The sequence below is a fragment of the Balaenoptera ricei genome, chromosome 3, assembly GCF_028023285.1.
Source record: "Balaenoptera ricei isolate mBalRic1 chromosome 3, mBalRic1.hap2, whole genome shotgun sequence".
In the NCBI taxonomy this organism is placed as follows: Eukaryota; Metazoa; Chordata; class Mammalia; order Artiodactyla; family Balaenopteridae; genus Balaenoptera; species Balaenoptera ricei.
The window spans coordinates 51,831,665-51,849,802 of record NC_082641.1 but is presented as its reverse complement, the minus strand read 5'-3'; the positions used below and the strand labels follow the sequence as shown (position 1 = coordinate 51,849,802).

Sequence of the window (18,138 nt, the reverse complement as noted above, 5' to 3'; positions counted from 1 at the left end):
GTTTTAATTGAGTTGTCTTTTTGTTCTTGAGTTGCGGGAATTGTATATATACTAAATAGTTAACCCTATCAGATATATAATTTACAAATTTTTTCTTCCATTCTGTAGGTTGTCTTTTCACTTTCATAATAATTTCTTTGCACAAATGTTTTAAATTTTGATGAAATCCAACTTATCGGTTTTATCTTTTGTTACTTGTGCTGTTGGTGTTTTATATGTAAGAATCCATTGCCAAATCCAAGTTAAAGAAGATTTACCCCATGCTTTCTTCTAAGAGTTTTATGGTTTTAGCTCTTATATTGTTGTGGTCTTTAATCCATTTTGAGTCAGTTTTTGCATATGATGTGAGGTGAGGAGTTCAACTTCATGTGTTTGCATGTGGAAATCCTGTTGTCCCAGCACCATCTGTTGAAGAGACTGTTCTTTCCCCACTGAATAGACTTGACACTCTCATCAAAAAGCAATTGGCTATGTATGTATGGGTGTATTTCTGGACTCTAAATTCTATTCCATTGGTCTATATGACTATCCTTATGACACTATCACCCTGTTTTGATTACTATAGCTTTGTGGTAAGTTTTGAAATCAGGAAATGTGAGTCTCCACCTTTATTCTTTTTCAAGATTGTTTTGGCTGTTCAGGGTCCCTTACATTTTTGTATGAATTTAAGGTTTGGCTTTTCCATTTCTGAAAAAGCCATGTTACTTTTTAAAGTCAGCTACTAAAATGTTATAACTTGAAATGTCTCTACATATCTGTGGTCAAAATTTAAGTTTCTGGTCATCTAAGAATGTTCTCCTCAGGACTTCCCTGGTGGTGCAATGGTTAAGAATCCACCTGCCAATGCAGGGGACACGGGTTCGATCCCTGGTCCAGGAAGATCCCACATGCTGTGGAGCAACTAAGCTCGTGTGCCACAACTGCTGAGCCCGCGTGCCACAACTACTGAAGCCCACGCACCTAGAGCCCGTGCTCTGCAACAAGAGAAGCCACTGCAATGAGAAGCCCGCGCATCACCACAAAGAGTAGCCCCCGCTCGCCGCAACTAGAGAAAGCCCGTGCACAGCAACAAAGAACCAACGCAGCCAAAAATAACAAATAAATAATAAATAAACAAACAAACAAACACGGAGAGGATGTTGGCCCCAGCGGGTGTGGGTGTGGGTGGGGTTGGGAGCTGCTGGCTGGAGAACGTGGCTGAGGCGGGACCTGGTGGAAGTCACCATGTCCAGGCAGGTCCACAGCCTGTTTTTTTTTTTTTTCTTTTTTAAAGAATTTTCTGCTCATTGTCTCCTGAGAGTCTATGTAGAAAAGAGGTAACGAGAACTATATTTTGGAATAATTTTCTAAGTTTGTTCACTTATTCCCCAATTTAAAAAAAAAAGGAAAATTTATCTGTAGCTTCACAAGCAACTTGTCTTATTATCAGTTTAGGGTCAGTTTCATTGAAGTAAGGCTAAAATGGGTGTGAGACAGAGACTGCTGCCAGTGTGGTTATTAAGTATTTTATTTATATGAAATATTTATTACAATATAAGGTGTTTGGATGCAAAGCTAGATTAAGTAAAGGAAAAATTGTATCATCAGGAGTTCTGATCAGAATGGCAAGCTGAAGCAACATAGAAAGTCCTCCTTTCTGCTCCAAAAACAGAGAGATACTGGAGAAAAATAGAGTAACAACAAAAATAAAAATAACCCAGCTCAAAAGAATAAAAGGGAAATCCCCAAGTGTTGGAAAGGAAAAGGAGCTCAAAGCTAGAGCAGGGAATGATAGCTGAAAACAATGAGGTCCATGGGCCTACTGAGTAGACTTTTATGGGATACAGAATGAAGCTTTAGACCCCTGTTGGATGGCAGCATGGCCAGAGTGGAGGCTCTTGTTTAAAGCCAAATTGCTCAAAAAAGCAGTAAAGCAGGAATTAGAAAAATTCCATTTACTGTCTAGGGAAAGTGATGAGAAAGTTTACTGTGTTTAAGTTCCTATAAAATAATAATTAGAAGAAAAGGAATAATCGAGAATTGGCAACCCAAGCTTATACCTTGAGTAGGTATGAGGAGTGAATTTATACTGCCCCCAGTGAGGCAGGAACTATTTGTCAAAGCTAAGAAATTAACAGGAAAAATTGGTCTGGTATCAAATTAAATTAAAAAAATAAGTCCAGCTACATGTCATTATTAGTGAAACTACTTAGAAAACTAAAAACTGCATAGAAAATTTTAAAATAAAGAGATGGGGAAAAAAGAGCAAATAGATATTAGGTTGAATATTGTTGATAATCAGCTGTTTTACTCACAAAAGTTGCAACTTCATATGATTCAACTAATAATCATGGAGAAATTGACAAATCTATAGTGATAAAGGTACTTAAAATTATACTATCAGAAGTTATTACACAAAAAAGTAAGATGGAGATTTGAACAACAAAATAGACATCAACAAATAGTGATGTATATTCTTTTAAAATACATATCAAGTTTTTCCCTAAATTTACTACGTGATAGGCCATAAAAGAAATCTCAGCAAATACTAAAAAACTGATGTCATACAGACTTCACTCTCTGATAACAGTGTAATAAATTTAGAAATCAACAAAAGCATAGTCTGAAAGCTCCATATGTTTGGAAACTAAAAAGAACACTTCTGAATGATTCATTTGAAAGAAATCACAATAGAGAAAACTTGGTTCCAGCAGTATGGCAGACTGGACCCTTCTGTAAACAACTAAGAAACTTGTATGAAATATGCAATACATATTAGATATATTAGTGTGCTAGAAGAAAATAAAGAATTAAAGAATACTTAGAGGCCAGCAACCAAAGGAAAGCAGAACCTCTAGGAGGTAAGTCTTGAGGGTATTTGCTGAACCCAAGGTTCTTGAACTTCTATTGTCATGTATTGGCAGGGTGCAGGGAATAAAGGCAAGACTCAGGGCCCCGCCCAAGATTGGTACCCTACTAGGAGATGCTCTTGTATAAATCTAGGTCTTCCAAAAGGCTTCACCCTTAATTAAGAGAACTAGAAATAAATCCTAGTCCAGGGTTGTAGTGAATCATTAGTGGGTTGTGAAATCAATTATGTGGATTCTATCAGCATTGATTATTTTTGAATATCACATGTCATAATGCTTCATGTAATTTTTGTTTTAATTTTTGTGTGTTAGTGTGTATATGTATATGAATGTATATATGAATATACTTGGTTGCATTGTTATTTTTTACCATCGGTCAGCCCTAGTCAAAAGAATTCAAAAGCTACTGCCTTAGAGAAGCTGTGCCATGTGTGCATAGAGAGACGTGTATAGCTATGCGTTTCAGCATTATTTATAATAGCAAAATACTAGAAGCAACCTAAGATCCTATCAGTAGTAGAAAGAGTAAATATATTTTTATATAATGGGACATTATTCATCAGATAAAATGAGATAATTATATCTACTTATGTTAACATAGATAAATCACAAAACATAATACTGAATGACAGAAACAAGTTACAGAATGATAGGTAAGTATAATTGAGTTTATGTTAAAAAATAATAAAAATACAATATTCTGTTTTGAAAAGATAAGACACCAACTTCAGTATACCAACTTCTGAAGAGAGAATGGAATGGGATTGGGGCAGGGTTCCAGGGGATGGTGCAAACTCTCCAACTTTGTGTATGTGTGTGTGCACACACACATGCAGTTTTTCACTTTAAAAAAAAATTAAGTGAATAAAACAAAATGTTAACATGTGGGTGATAAGCACTTAGATATTATTAGTGATTTTATCTCCTGTACTTTTCTGGTGTTTGTATTCAATAATATTTGATTTTTTAATTGCATCATGCAATAAGTAGATAACTTGTAGTTTTTTTTTTTTTATTTATTTTTGGCTGCATTGGGTCTTCGTTGCTGCGCGCGGGCTTTCTCTAGTTGCAGTGAGCGGGGGCTACTGTTCGTTGCTGTGCGCGGGTATGTCATTGCAGTGGCTTCAATTGTTGCAGAGCACAGGCTCTAAGCGCACGGGCTTCAGTAGTTGTGGCTCGTGGGCTCTAGAGTGTGGGCTCAGTAGTTGTGGCGCACGGGCTTAGTTGCTCCGTGGCATGTGGGATCTTCCTGGACCAGGGCTCGAACCCGTGTACCCTGCATTGGCAGGCAGATTGTTAACCACTGCGCCACCAGGGAAGCCCTGTTGTAGTTTTCTTATAGGGAGACTCTTTAAGGACTGAATGATGTCAGAATTAGAATCTTAGGTGTTCTTTTGAAGAACATGTTCAATTATGTTATTATGGCATCTTTAATTAGGTGACAGCTGTGTAATTGCATGAGTATAGTAGTCAAGCTGAGAAGCAAAAAAGTATATGGAAAAGGAATAAAACATAAAATCCAACGTTGAGAATATTTTCTTTAGTACATAGTAAGTACATTAATTCAATATCCTGAAATCCATAAGAAGTAACCAAAAAGCATGCTTATTGAATTAGAAGCCCTGTTGAAGAAAAGAAAAAGTCCTCTGAATATTTCATTCAGGTAAAGCAAACTACCACCCACTGAATAAAAGTTAAAACTAAACATTATATTACTAAAATTGTAACTTGTTGCTTAGTGAACAAACACAGCAAAAAATATAATGTATCTATAGTTTTGTCATTCATGTTTTTTTGTTTTACTTAGCTGGTCACCTGACTTTTGAATGCCGCAATTTTCTCCGAGTAGACCCCAAAAGGGACATAGTTTTGGATGTCAGCAGCACAAGTAGTGAAGAGAGTGATGAAGAAAATGAAGAACTGAATAAACTGCAAGCATTACAAGAAAAAAGTAAGCAATACTTTTTTTTCCCCCTCCATCCTTTAAAAATGTTTCTAAATGTTCTGCTATATTATGTCATGTTTATCTATTGTTCTATTATTTTTGTCATTAAGATATCTTTTGCCTCTTATGTAAGAAGTACTGCATAGGTAAGGAAATAGGCTCTGAACATTGTAAGTAATTTGCCCAAAGTCAAACAGTTGGTCAGTGATAGAACCAACAGGCAAGTCTATTTCTGATTCCCCAACACAGGTTTTATTGTGTTTTGTTTTGTTTTTTGTTTTTCCATCTTACTGGGATGTATCACATGGTACAAAGAGTCTGATTTAAGATTTGGTTTCTATTCCTATTTGGCTACTTTTTAGTATGTGACTTTTAGCAAATCACTTAACTGCTCTGAACTTCAGTTTACTTGTGGGATAACACAAAGGATTGGATTGTCAAATCACACTCATTCATATCAGAGATCTTAGCAGTATCAAGCTTTACTAATACCGTTGACCCTTGAACAACATGGGTTTGAACTGCATGGGTCCACTTTTACGCAGATTTTTTTTGGTAATACATACTGCTATACTTTATAAGCTGCGGTTGGTGGAATCCGCAGATGTGGAGCCATGGATATGGAAAAACCGCATATATGGAGGGCAACTATGAGTTACACTTGGACTTTGGACAGCACAGAGAGGCAACATCCCTAACCCCTGCGTTGTTCAAGGGTTAACTGTAATTTCAAGTATACAAGTGATCATGGGGCATAGGCAAAGCAGCAAGAGTTCCAGGACTATAGTACAATCTCCCAGGTACCCACTCTGGCCAAGGTTAACATAAATGGTTTCTACATTACTTACACGAAAGAAAGTCATTTTGGTCATGAAGCATCTCAATTTTATGCCCATAGTTACATTTTCCAGGAATTATGGATTTGTGCCCCATAAATCCCTAGATTCCAGGATTATTTGCCATAAACAATCTTAGACATCCTGCTATAAGCAGTTTATAAATAAGGATTCTCTTGCCAACAGCTTGATCATGGACTTCTAGCTTTCAGAACAGTGAGGAAATAAATTTCTGTTATTTAAGCCACACCCCTCCTCCCCCCACAAAAAAGGATTCTCTGGCTAGCAAATAATTTATTTCCAGGAGGTCTGTCATTAGCATGTTGATGAAGAGATTTGACCAAGTTACCTTCTTTCTTTCCTGGGGCGTTCTCCTTTCCCCTCAAAAAGAAAACAGATTTCAGACCACTGTTTAACCATTTGTTTCCCATCTTGTGTATAAAATAACCTATCCTTGCAATGGGGTTTTTAGGGATAAAATGTGATGCTGTATGTGAAAATATTTTGTAAACTACAAAATGTTATATGGTAGTTGTCACACGGAAGCAAAATGGAACTTATTTGTATATGGGTTTAGGCATGGCATGAGAGAGATACAAGAAAGGTTAAACTTATTTTAGATCATCAGAGAACAGTAAATGCTTAAAAAAATTTTAACCTTTCCATATTATATCCAGTGAAGGTAAGTGAAAAAGTCAAATACCAGGGTACTAGGACAAGCTGAGAAGGCAGAAGAGGGATAGTGTTCCAAAGAAAGCAAACAAGAGTAACAGTAAATATGAGTATATACAACTTAAGGGTAAAGATAGCTGCTTGAATATAAATATTTACTTTTGGGACTTCCCTGGCAGTCCAGTGGTTAAGAATCTATGCTTCCACTACAAGGGGCACGGGTTCAATCCCTGGTCGGGGAACTAAGATCCCGCATGCCGCAGGATCTTTATACATAAATAAAGATATATATTTACTTTTGCTCCCTACTGAAACAACACTAAAATAGTAGTAGAAGAAATTTTTAAAGACATAAACTCACAAGGACAAAGAAAATAAGAGTCAAAAAATTTTGCTGAAAAGCAGATGGGTTAGTGATAATGGACTGAACACTTTAAGAGAGCTCAGCCCTTTAACAGTGTGGAAAACTGAGAAGTAACCTGATTATACACTGTAAAACCCCCTAAAGTCTTGATAATGAGTATCCTTGGGTACATGAAGTAGTTATATGTTCTGTTCCCTTTCCCTACTCTGAAGCCCTGTTGCCTCAGCAGACTGCCACAGGTCTATTTTCTAGACAGGTAAGACAAACGGTCTTTAAACTGGGACACACCAAACACAAATGAAAATAGTTAAGTTAAAGGTTAGATACAGAATGGTGAGAGCCTTCTAGCCATCTTCACCTATTTGGTTCCCAGACATATATCACCCAGGCAGAAGATTTGAAGATACATCTCTGGGAAATCTGACCAGTCTAAGAAGAATGAAATAAGGATACTGACATTAGGGATTCTTCAAAGACAAGGCCTCACCAGATTATCAGTGAAGTCCAGATTTCCAAGCTTTGCTTGCTAAAAGCTTCCAGTCAGCTTTTTAGACAATGAGGAGCACTAAATTTCTGAGGAAAGAGTCTCACATGAAATATAGATACCAAAACAAAAACCAGAAAAAATCAACTTGAAAAATACAGAGTCTGTACAGGGAGAAAACAGAAATCATTAATATTTAGTTTCATAGAAAGTTAAGATACACCACACATGAAACATGAATAAGATACTGTAAAGAAGAACAAAAACAACAGAAGAGCTTTTGAAAATTAAAAAAGAAGCAGACATGGAAAACTTGATAGAGTTGGAAGATAAAGTTGAAGAAAAATAAGAAGAGCAAAAAGAGAGAAAAAAGAGAGAACAATTGAAGGGTCATTCTAGGAAATACTTCATTCAAATGAGTCCCAGAAAAAGAAAACAAAATTTTTTCAAGAACTGAAGAATTAGTTTCCAGATGAAAAGGTTCAACACGTACCAGGCACAGTGGTAAAAGCAGACCCACACAAAGGCACACCATTATGAAACGTCATATCATAGGAAACAAAAAGTTATAATCCAGACTTCCAGAGTTGAGGATAAAACAGGACACAGGTGAAGGATCAGGAGTCAGAATAGTTTCGTACTTCTCTAAGGCAATACTGGAAGCTAGTAGAATATGGATAATGCTTTCAAATTTTTGAAGAAAAATTATATCCAAATTAGAATGATATACCCAACCAAATTATCAACCAAGTGTGAAAGTAGAATAAAGACATGGTCAGACATTCAAAGTCTCAGAAAACAATTTGCCTCTCACTTACCCTTTCTTAGAAAAGCCCTGGAATAAGTGTTCTACCAAAGTACGGGAATAGACTGAAAAAAGGAAAACAAGGAATGTAGGAAATAGAAAAGATAAGTAGGGAAATTTGTAGCATGCTAGTAAAGAGAGAACCCAGAAAGACAGCTGCGCCAGAATAGAGAGCAGCCCAGCCACATAGGAACACAACAAAAGATACTAGGGCAGAAAGCCTAAGACCCTTAATTCCACAAGGACACTTTCTACCCCATTCATCTATACTGCTCTGTTTTTTTTTAAATAGATGCATAAAACTTTAGAATTAGTAAGAATCTTTAGAACAAATAGTTTAAAAACCAGTTTTGTAGAAAAAGAAAATGAGAACAAGTGACTTTCCAAAGTCACTAGCTGGTCACAGTAGAGCCAGCACCATGATCCAGGTTTCTTTCCTACTAGTCCTGTACCATTTTCATTACAACGTGCTGCTCTCCTACCTTAGAGATCATCCAGTCTATTGGTTCTTGACCTTTTTTTCCTTATCACATCAATCTTGAAGGATAAAGTACACTCCCACCATGAATAGTGGTTTATTCTAGAGGTGATTTTCAATCAGAAGACCTGGGACAGATCCGCTCTGGGAGAAAGGGGAGGGAGTTAACATATAATAACCTCCAGGACAGGGAATAGTTGGTGAAGCTTCCTTATTAGCATCAGCTTTCCCCTAACCTCACATTGAGAATGGCTTCCTCAATCTAGCTTTTTTCCCTTTTTTTTCCTTAAAAGGTATGCTTGACCATAGTCACTTAAGGGCTCAGAATTTGTGTTCCGTCTCATGACTTCCACCCAGGACAGTGTTCATTCCAGTATGTCATAGAGATTCCAATAATAAAGTATTATAGAAGGGGTCCATATTTATTTCATGGCCACCTGCTGGAATCCCAGTGACCCCTACCCAAATAAACCATAGATTGGTTCCTAAGCACACAGAGGAAGGGGCCCAGAGGTTGTGGTTGTTAGTTCCACTGATAACTTGCTGATATTGCTCAGAATCTCTGAAAGGGTGAGGATGAACTACTGACTGACTGAGTGTGAGTTCTTGACCTACATCCTTTAGGTAGTCCTGGGGGCTCCTTGAATCCTTCCTTGGTCCTTAGAGCTAGAGAGCTCTTGTACCAACACTCTTGAATATGGTAAGTTTTTTGTTTTTGTTTTTTTTTAATGATAGAGTAAAAATAGTGAGCCATGAGAAAACAACTAATTTTTAGTTACTTACCTAATTAGTTGTCCTGCTGTTATGAAATAGAGACATGAAAAGGGAAAAGAGAGAAATGTCACAAAAAAATGGGTCTCAAAACTTATTTTTGTAGAAGTTTTGCTTTCTATTTTGTTTCTGTATATATTTGCTTCTATTATATTTCATATTTTTAAATGTTGATTGAATATCATTCATTGAAAACAAAAGACTAAATAACAAATATATCGATTTTGATTAAATTATTACATCATAATCAATTATTGATGCAAATTAGGAAATGTGAGGCCGGACCTTGACATGGATGGGAACAAACATTATTGTCTTACTATACTGAGACCTGTGCAGCCTTAGAAAATTATATCACCAAGAAAAAGATCAAATGATGAAAGCAAGGATAATTAGCTCTTACTGACTCACTGTTATGTGTGTGTATGTATGAACATGCTTACTGTCTAGTGGTACTACAATTTCAAAATTATTAAGGTTTTAGACTGTGCTTTGAACTTCCTGAAGAAATTTGCTTTTGGAATTGTAAGTGGTAGTAGCAAATATCTCAGGAATAGTTTATATTACAGTACAGTGAGTCCCCTAGAGACGAACCTTCAAGTTGTGAACTTTCAAAGAGGCGAACGTGCATTTGCCTGTCCAATCACATAAATTAGTTCACTTGTCTGGCATACATTGTCACATGCATGCATCCTCTACAAGTGGTTGTGCTTTTGCATACTTTACAGTGCTGTATAGAGTACAGTAGTGCAGTATCTTTATTTCAAGCCTAGGATGTCCGGGAGCAAGTGTAAAAGCAGTGGTGATGCAGCTGGTACTGCTGAAGAACGGAAGAGATTCATGACTCAGGAAATGGCAAAGGGAGTTTCTTTATTTGAGGAGGCACTGTTAGTTTTTGAGGCTCAGGACCCAAACGTAGAACGGTACATGAAGGTTGCAGCAGCCGTTCAGAATGCAATCCAGTGCTACTGTGTCATTTATGATGAGGAAAAAAAGAACTACTACCCAGACATCACTGGATCATTTTTTCAAGAGAGTAGATAGAATTGAATCTGGCAAGGAACCAGAACCTGTGCCATCAACGTCAGGTGTGAGTGAAATTGCAGCTTGCCCTCCTTCTCCTATTGCTGATGATCCTTCAGCTCTACCATCTCCCACCTCCTCTCCCTCTTCCAGTCAGTAACTCTTCTGGCTCTTCACTTGATGCCAGCCCCTGTATGCCAGCTGTTGTACTGTACTTTTCAAGGTACTGTACTGTAAGATTAAAAATGTTTTCTTTATTTTCTGTTTGTTTTTTATGTATTATTTGTGTGAAAAGTATTATAAACCTACTACAGTGCAGTACTATATAGCCGATTGTGTTAGTCGGGTACCTAGGCTAACTTTGTTGGACTTAACAAACAAATTGAACTTACAAACGTGCTCTCGGAATGGAACTCATTCATATGTAGGGGACTTACTGTATTTACAAAGGACCAAAGAAATTCAAGAGTATAGATGTTTTTTTCCCCTCATTCAATTTACCTAATGTTATTTAACATTAATCAGCAATTTGTCTGTAATTAGAAGGTAGTCCTTTCCTGATATCTCATCCCTTAATATTTAACAGTATTCCTTTAGTTCAGTACAGAAATGTATTTTGACAAATTTGGGGGCTTTTGTGGCTTAGTTTGGTTTTTTGTTTTGTTTGTTTAGGAGAGTTTATGTTAAATACATACATGATTTTATTTAAAGATGGTTTACACTGCAAACTGCCTAGGGGAAAATGCCAAAATCAGGCATTTGCATCTTGTCATAAATCTCTCTCCATCCCTTTAGTAACTGCTGGAATCAGATTCAAATGAATGACTTACAAGGGTGGTTTCAAGCTTCATAAAGATAGGACTTAAATGAATCCACAGAATAATTGGAGTAAAGCCTATATTTGGCTCAAATGTACTTTTTATTATAAGATAACTACAGAAGATATTTGCTAAGTGGTTGATTGGAAAACACAAGAGGGAATGGGAAATTTAGATTAATGGGTGTAGGTTTGGAACTGCCTAGTCAGGCATTTAAAAGCAGTGAGAGTAGCTACAACCTGGTGACAAATATGCAGACAAAGATCTAGCAGCTGAACCTGCTGATGCTGCTAGGATGAGTCTGCCATAGTATCCTAAAGCTGTCTCTAAAGACTGGATCATAACCTCTTGACTCCTGTGTGTTACACAAGAGACCACCACTCTTGCTTATCATTACAAAATTTAAGGGCTAAAGTACACAAGGACCTTCTTGCCTTCTATTTTGTACTCCAAAGGTTGGTTGTATCATTTTCCAAGAAGTTATTATTTTGCAAAAACTCAAACTCTTTTCCCTACTATGCTTGTGTATATTTCAACATTCTGTCTCAGAGGAACCTCAGTAAATAGAAGTGAAATTGTTTTAATAGTGATAGTATAGAAACAGTAAACTATCAAAAGTAAACTTTTGTCTTCAGTGCTTGAATTCTCATATCCTCTTATTATCACTACTGCTAGTTCCTAGGGTAAATGACCAGGAAAAAAATTCCTGAACTCTAGAGCTAATTTCTCTATATAATCTAGTCAGTGGATTCTTTATCCCTCATTCCTAAATGGAAGAGGAAATTATTCCCAGAGCTCGTTTTATTTGTTTAATTTCTCATAACTTTTTTTTTTAACATACTAACATTAGTTCTTCTAAACGTATGGTAGCTATAAAACAACAACAGCAAAAAAAGACAGCTCTTCAAGAGAAAGCGAAAGTGAGTATTTTAAGATCAAATCAAGTAGATTTCAAAACTAAGAATATTACAAGGGATAAAGAAGGTTTTTTTTTTCTTTCATAATGATGAAAGGGTCTGTCAAGAGAACATAGAATACCAACACTAGTATTCTATACCTAGTAACAAAATTTGAAATATATGAAGCAAACTCTGATAGAACTACCAGGGAAAATCCTTGTGGATAAAAGAAATCTACATTTACAGTCGGAGATTTCATTACAATTCAGTAATTGTTGGAACAAGTAGGCAGTAAATCAGAAAGGATAAAGTATACCTGAATGACACTGTCAACCAACTTGTCCTATTTAACTTTTATAGAACACCTCACTCAACAACAGCAGAATACACAGGTTTTTTTTTCTCAGTGCACACAGAACATCTACCAAGATAGACCTTATTCTATGCTATAAAACAAATCTCAATAAATTTGAGTGTTCAAGTCATGCAAAGTATCTTCTCTAGCCACAAGGAAATTAAATTAGAAATCGATAACAGGTAGCTTCTTGGAAAATTTCCAAGTAATTGTAGCCTAACACACTTCTAAATGTCCCATTGGGTCAAAGGAAAAAAAAAGAGCCAAAGGAAATTAGAAAGTATTTTTCAACTGTATGAAATAAAAATACAACATAACATTTATGAGATGTCCCGAAAGCAGCACTTAGAGGCAAATTTACGGCACTCCATGCCTGTATTAGAAGAGAAGAAATATCTCAAATTTATGACTTCAACTTCTACCTTAAACTCGAAAAAGAAGAGCAAATGAAACCTGAAGTAAGCAGAAGAAAGGACATAATAAAGATCAGAGGTGAAATGGAAAATAGAGAAACAATAGAGAAAAATCAGTGAAATCAAGAGCTGGTTCTTTGAGAAGATCTATAAAATTGAAAATTCACTATCCAAACTGATTGGGTTTAAAAAAAAAAGTCATAAATTACCAGTATCAAAAATGAACGAAGTAACAACACTACAGATTACACAGATGCTAAAATAGAATATTATGAATAATCTTATGCCAATAAATTGGACAACTTAGATAAACTGGACAAATTACTTGAAGGATACAAACTACCAAAACTCTTTCAAGAAGAAATAGGTAAACTGAGTGGTCCGCATCTATTACAGAAGTTAAATGTTTTAAAACTTTCAGCAAAGAAAATGCCATGGCTGAATGGCTTCTCATGAATTCTGCCAAACATTTAAAGGAGAAGTAATACCACTTCTACATAAAATCTTTAAAAAATTAAAGAGGGGATACTTTCCAACTCAACTTATAAGACCAGCATTACCCTAATAACAAAACCAGATAAAGAGGGGCTTCCCTGGTGACACAGTGGTTAAGAATCCGCCTGCCAATGCAGGGACATGGGTTCAAGCCCTGCCCGGGGAAGATCCCACATGCTGCGGAGCAGCTAAGCCCGTGCACCACAACTACTGAGCCCACATGCCACAACTACTGAAGCCCACGTGCCTAGAGCCTGTGCTCTGCAACAAGAGAAGCCACTGCAATGAGAAGCCCGTGCACCGCAGCGAAGAGTAGCCCCCACTCGCCGCAACCAGAGAAAGCCCACGCACAGCAACGAAGACCCAACTCAGTCAAATTTTTTTTTAATTTTTAAATTAAAAAAAAAAAACCAGATAAAGACATTACAAGGAAAGCAGAGACTCTCAAAAGAGAATTTTAAGCAATTCTAAGCAATTAAAAAAATGTTAGTAAGTCAAATCCAACAATATATAAAAAGGATAATATATTATGACCAAGTGGAGTTTATTGCAGGAATACAGTATTTGTTTTACATTCAAAAGTCATTGTAATTTGCTATTTTTAACAGACCAAAGAAGAAAATCTGTAGTATTTTAAGAAAACCAATATTCTAAGAAAAATTATTTGAGGAAGTCCATCTTCCATTTCTTATAAAAATTTTCAGCACACTAGGAAAAGAAGGAAACTTCATCAGCCTGATAAGGGATGTTCATAAAAAACAGAAAGATTACACTATACTTAATGGTAAAAGACTGAATGTTTCCATAACATAAGGAACAAATCAAAGATGTCCATTCCTACCACTTATTTTCAACATTGTAGTGGGGATTCTAGTCATGTAATAAGGCAAGAAAAAGAAATTAAAGTCATCCAGATTAGAAAAGGAAGAGTAAAAGCTGTCTTTATTTGCGGATGACTTGATCGTCTACATAGAAAGCCTAGAAGAAAAGTTCTAGAACTAATAACTACGTTTAGCCAAGTTGTAGGATGCAAGATCAATCAATGGGCAAAAAATCAATGTATTTCTGTATGCTGGCAGTGAACAATCAGAAATTGAAATTTTAAAAATACCTATTATAATAACATTAAAAGTATGAAATACTTAGGGATAAATCTGACAAAAGATGTGCAAGACTGAAACATATAAAACATTGATGAGGGATATTAAAGAAATGAATAAATCTAGAGATATACCATATTCATGGACTAGAAGATTCAATCTTTTTAAAAGTTAGTTCTCACTCTTTGACATAAATTTTAGCAGTATCCTTCTGAATCTGCCTCCTAGAGTAATGAAAATAAAAACAAACATAAACAAGTGGGACCTAACTAAACTTAAATGCTTTTGCACAGCAAAGGAAACCATAAACAAAATGACAATCAACCCACAGAATGGGAGAAAATATTTGCAAACAAAGCAACTAACAAAGGATTACTCTCCAAAATATACTAACAGCTCATGCAGCTCAATATCAAAAAAAAACAACCCAGTCAAAAAATGGTCAGAAGATCTAAATAGACATTTCTCCAAAGAAGTCATACAGGTGGCCAACAGGCACATGAAAAGATGCTCAACATCACTAATTTTTAGAGAAATGCAAATCAAAACTACAATGAGGTATCACCTCACACTAGTCAGAATGGCCATCATCAAAAAGTCTACAAACAATAAATGCTGGAGAGGGTGTGGAGAAAAGGGAACACTCCTACACTGTTGGTGGGAATGTAAATTGGTACAGCCACTATGGAGAATAGTATGGAGGTTCCTTAAAAAACTAAAACTAGAGCTACCACATGATCCAGCAGTCCCACTCCTGGGCATATATCCAGAAAAAAATATAATTTGAAAAGATACATGCACCCCAGTGTTCACTGCAGCACTATTTACAATAGCCGAGACATGGAAACAGCCTAAATGTCCATTGACAGCGGAATGGATAAAGAAGATGTGGTACATATATACAATGGAATGTTACTCTGCCATAAAAAAGAATGAAATAATGCCATTTGCAGCAACATGGATGGACCTAGAGATTATCATACTAAGTGAAATAAGTTAGACAAAGACAAATATATCAGTTATATGTGGAATCTAAAAAGATGATACAGGTGAACTTATTTACAAAACAGAAACAGACTCACAGACTTGGAAAACATACTTATGGTTACCAAAGGGAAAAGGTGGGTGGGAGATAAATAAGGAGTTTGGGACTAACAAATGCACACTACTATATATTAAAATAAATAATCAACAAGGACCTACTGTATAGCACAGGGAACTCTACTCAGTATTCTGTAATAACCTATATGGGAAAAGCATCTGAAAAAGAATGGCTATATGTATATGTATAACTGAATCACTTTACTGTACACCTGAAACTAACACAACATTGTAAATCAATATAAAATAAAAATTAAATTTAAAAAATTAATTAATTAAAATGTCAGTTCTCTCCAACTTGATTTATAGATTCAAACTAATCACAATCAAATTCAGGCAGGCTGTTTTAGACACTGACAAGTCAATTCTAAAGTTCTCGTGGAAATGTAAAGAACCTAGAATAGCCAAAATACTTTGAAAAAGAACTAAAGTTGGTAAGATTAACACAGCCTACTTTCAGAACTTTCTGTAAAGCTACAAGTAATCCTAACAATGTGGTATTGATGTAAAAGTTGATTAGTGTAAGTGAATAACACCATACATATATTGCCAATTCATTTTTTTTTAACTTTTTATTTTGAGATAATTGTAGATTCATATGCAGCTGTAAGAAATAATACAGAGAATTCCTTGTACCCTTTACCCAGTTCCCCTAATCTTCCAAAATTGTATTACAGTATCACAGCCAGGACATTGACTTTGATACAATCAATGTACACAATATTTCTAACACTACAAGGATCACTCATATTGCCCTTCTATAGCCATACCTTTCCTCTTGTCCTTACTTAATCTCTGGCAACCAAAATATTGCTATTTCTCTAATACTGTAATTTCAAAAATGTTTTATAAATGAAACCATACTTTTCCAGATTGGATTTTTTTCACTAGCTATAATTCTCTGGAGATTCACTCAGGTTGGTATATTTATAAATAGTTTGTTCCTTTTTATTGTTGAATAGTAGTCTATGACATGGATACCACAGTTTAAGCATTCACCCATTTAAGGACATCTGAGTTGTTTCCAGTTTGGGGCTATTACAAATAAAGCTGCTATCAACAGGATTTGGGTAAACATAAATCTTTATTTCTATGAGATAATTATCCAAGAGTACAATTGCTGGGTTTTATGGTAGTTTCATGTTTAGTTTCTTAACAAACTGCCAAACTGTTTTCCAGAGTGGCTATACTATTTTACATCCCTACCAAAAAATGTATGAGTGACCCCATTTCTCTGCATCCTCACCAGCATTTGATTTTGTCGCTTTTTAAAAATCTTAGCTTTTTGATGATGTACAATTACATCTCAATGTAGTTTTAATTTATATTTCCCCAACAGCTAATAATGTTAAACATTATTTCATAGTGTTGAATGTTGAGTTCTTTACATATTCTAGATACTAGTCCTTTTTTAGATGCCTGGTTTGCAAATATTTATCCCAATATGTAGCTTTTCTTTTCATCCTCTTAATAGGTGTTTCACAGAACAATAATTTTTAATTTTGATAAAGCCCAATTTATTAATTTTTCCTCTTATAGATTGTGCTTTGGTTTCAAGTGTAACTCTTTGCCTGTCTCTTGGTCTCCTTTACTTTTTTCTAAAGTTTTTATAGTTTTATACTTTACATTAGGTCCATCATCCATTTGATTTGATTATTGTATAAAATGTGAAACTTAGAGCACTTAGTATTTTGCTTAAGAACGACCAATTGTTCCAGCACTGTTTGTTGAAAGGCTATCTTTCTTCCATTGAATTGCTTTTGTGCTCTTGCCAAAAATAAGTTGGTCCTATTTGTGTGGGTTTGTTTCTGGGCTGTCTATAATGTTCTATTGATCTATGTATCTATCCCGCCACCCAGTCTTGATTAATATAGCTATATAATAAGTCTCAAAGTTGGAGGGACTGATTTTTTCTACTTTATTCTTCTTTTTCAAAATTGTTTCTACTATTCTAGTTTCTTTTCCCTTCCATATAAATTTTAGAATAATGTTTATATCTACAAAGAATCTTGCTGGGATTTTGATAGACATTGCCTTAAACATGTTTATCAATTTGGGGAGAATTGACACCTTTACTGTGTTGAGTATTCCAACCCATGAATGCAATATGTCTCTCTGTTTATTTAAATCTTTGATTTCTTTTCTCAGCATTGTGTAGTTTTAGGATTATACCTATAATTTTTTTTTTGGAAAAATTGTAAATGTTTTTTTTTTATTTCGTTGTCTGCATGTTCATTACAAGTATATAGAAATACAAATGACTTTATGTTTATCTTTTATCTTTGCTAAACTCACTGATTAGTTCTAGGAGCTTTTGGTAGATTCTTTGGAATTTTCTATGTAAACCATCATGTCATCTGCAAATAGGAACAGTTTTATTCCTTCCATTTTGATCTGTAAGCCTTTTGTTTTCCTTTCTTGATTTATTGCTATGGCTAGAACTTATAGCACTATGTTGAAAAAGAGCAGTGAGAGATGAATTCTTACCTGGATTCCAGTCATAGGGGACAAAACCATACAGACCTTAATGGTTAGCTGTAAGGTTTTTTGGTAGCTGCTCTTTATCAAGTTGAAGAAGTTTCCCTCTGTTCCTATTTTTAAAGAGTTTTTATCATGAATGGGTGTCAGATTTTGCCAAATGCATTTTCTCCATCAGTTGATATGATCCTACAATTTTTCTTCTTTAGCTTCTTAATACAGTGGATTACATTAATTGATTTTTGAATATTC

The 18,138-nt window shown here is 35.4% G+C and overlaps 1 protein-coding gene across 2 annotated transcripts in view; it reads left to right on the top strand.

Moving 5' to 3' along the window:
- The window catches only part of SREK1IP1 (SREK1 interacting protein 1), a 64,182-nt gene that overhangs the window by 32,500 nt on the left and 13,544 nt on the right, over positions 1–18,138 (top strand). For both annotated transcript variants that reach the window (XM_059916469.1, XM_059916468.1), the window contains exon 3: positions 4,657–4,800. In XM_059916469.1, coding sequence (XP_059772452.1) covers positions 4,657–4,800 — 144 coding nt within the window. The remainder of the gene's footprint in view (positions 1–4,656; positions 4,801–18,138) is intronic.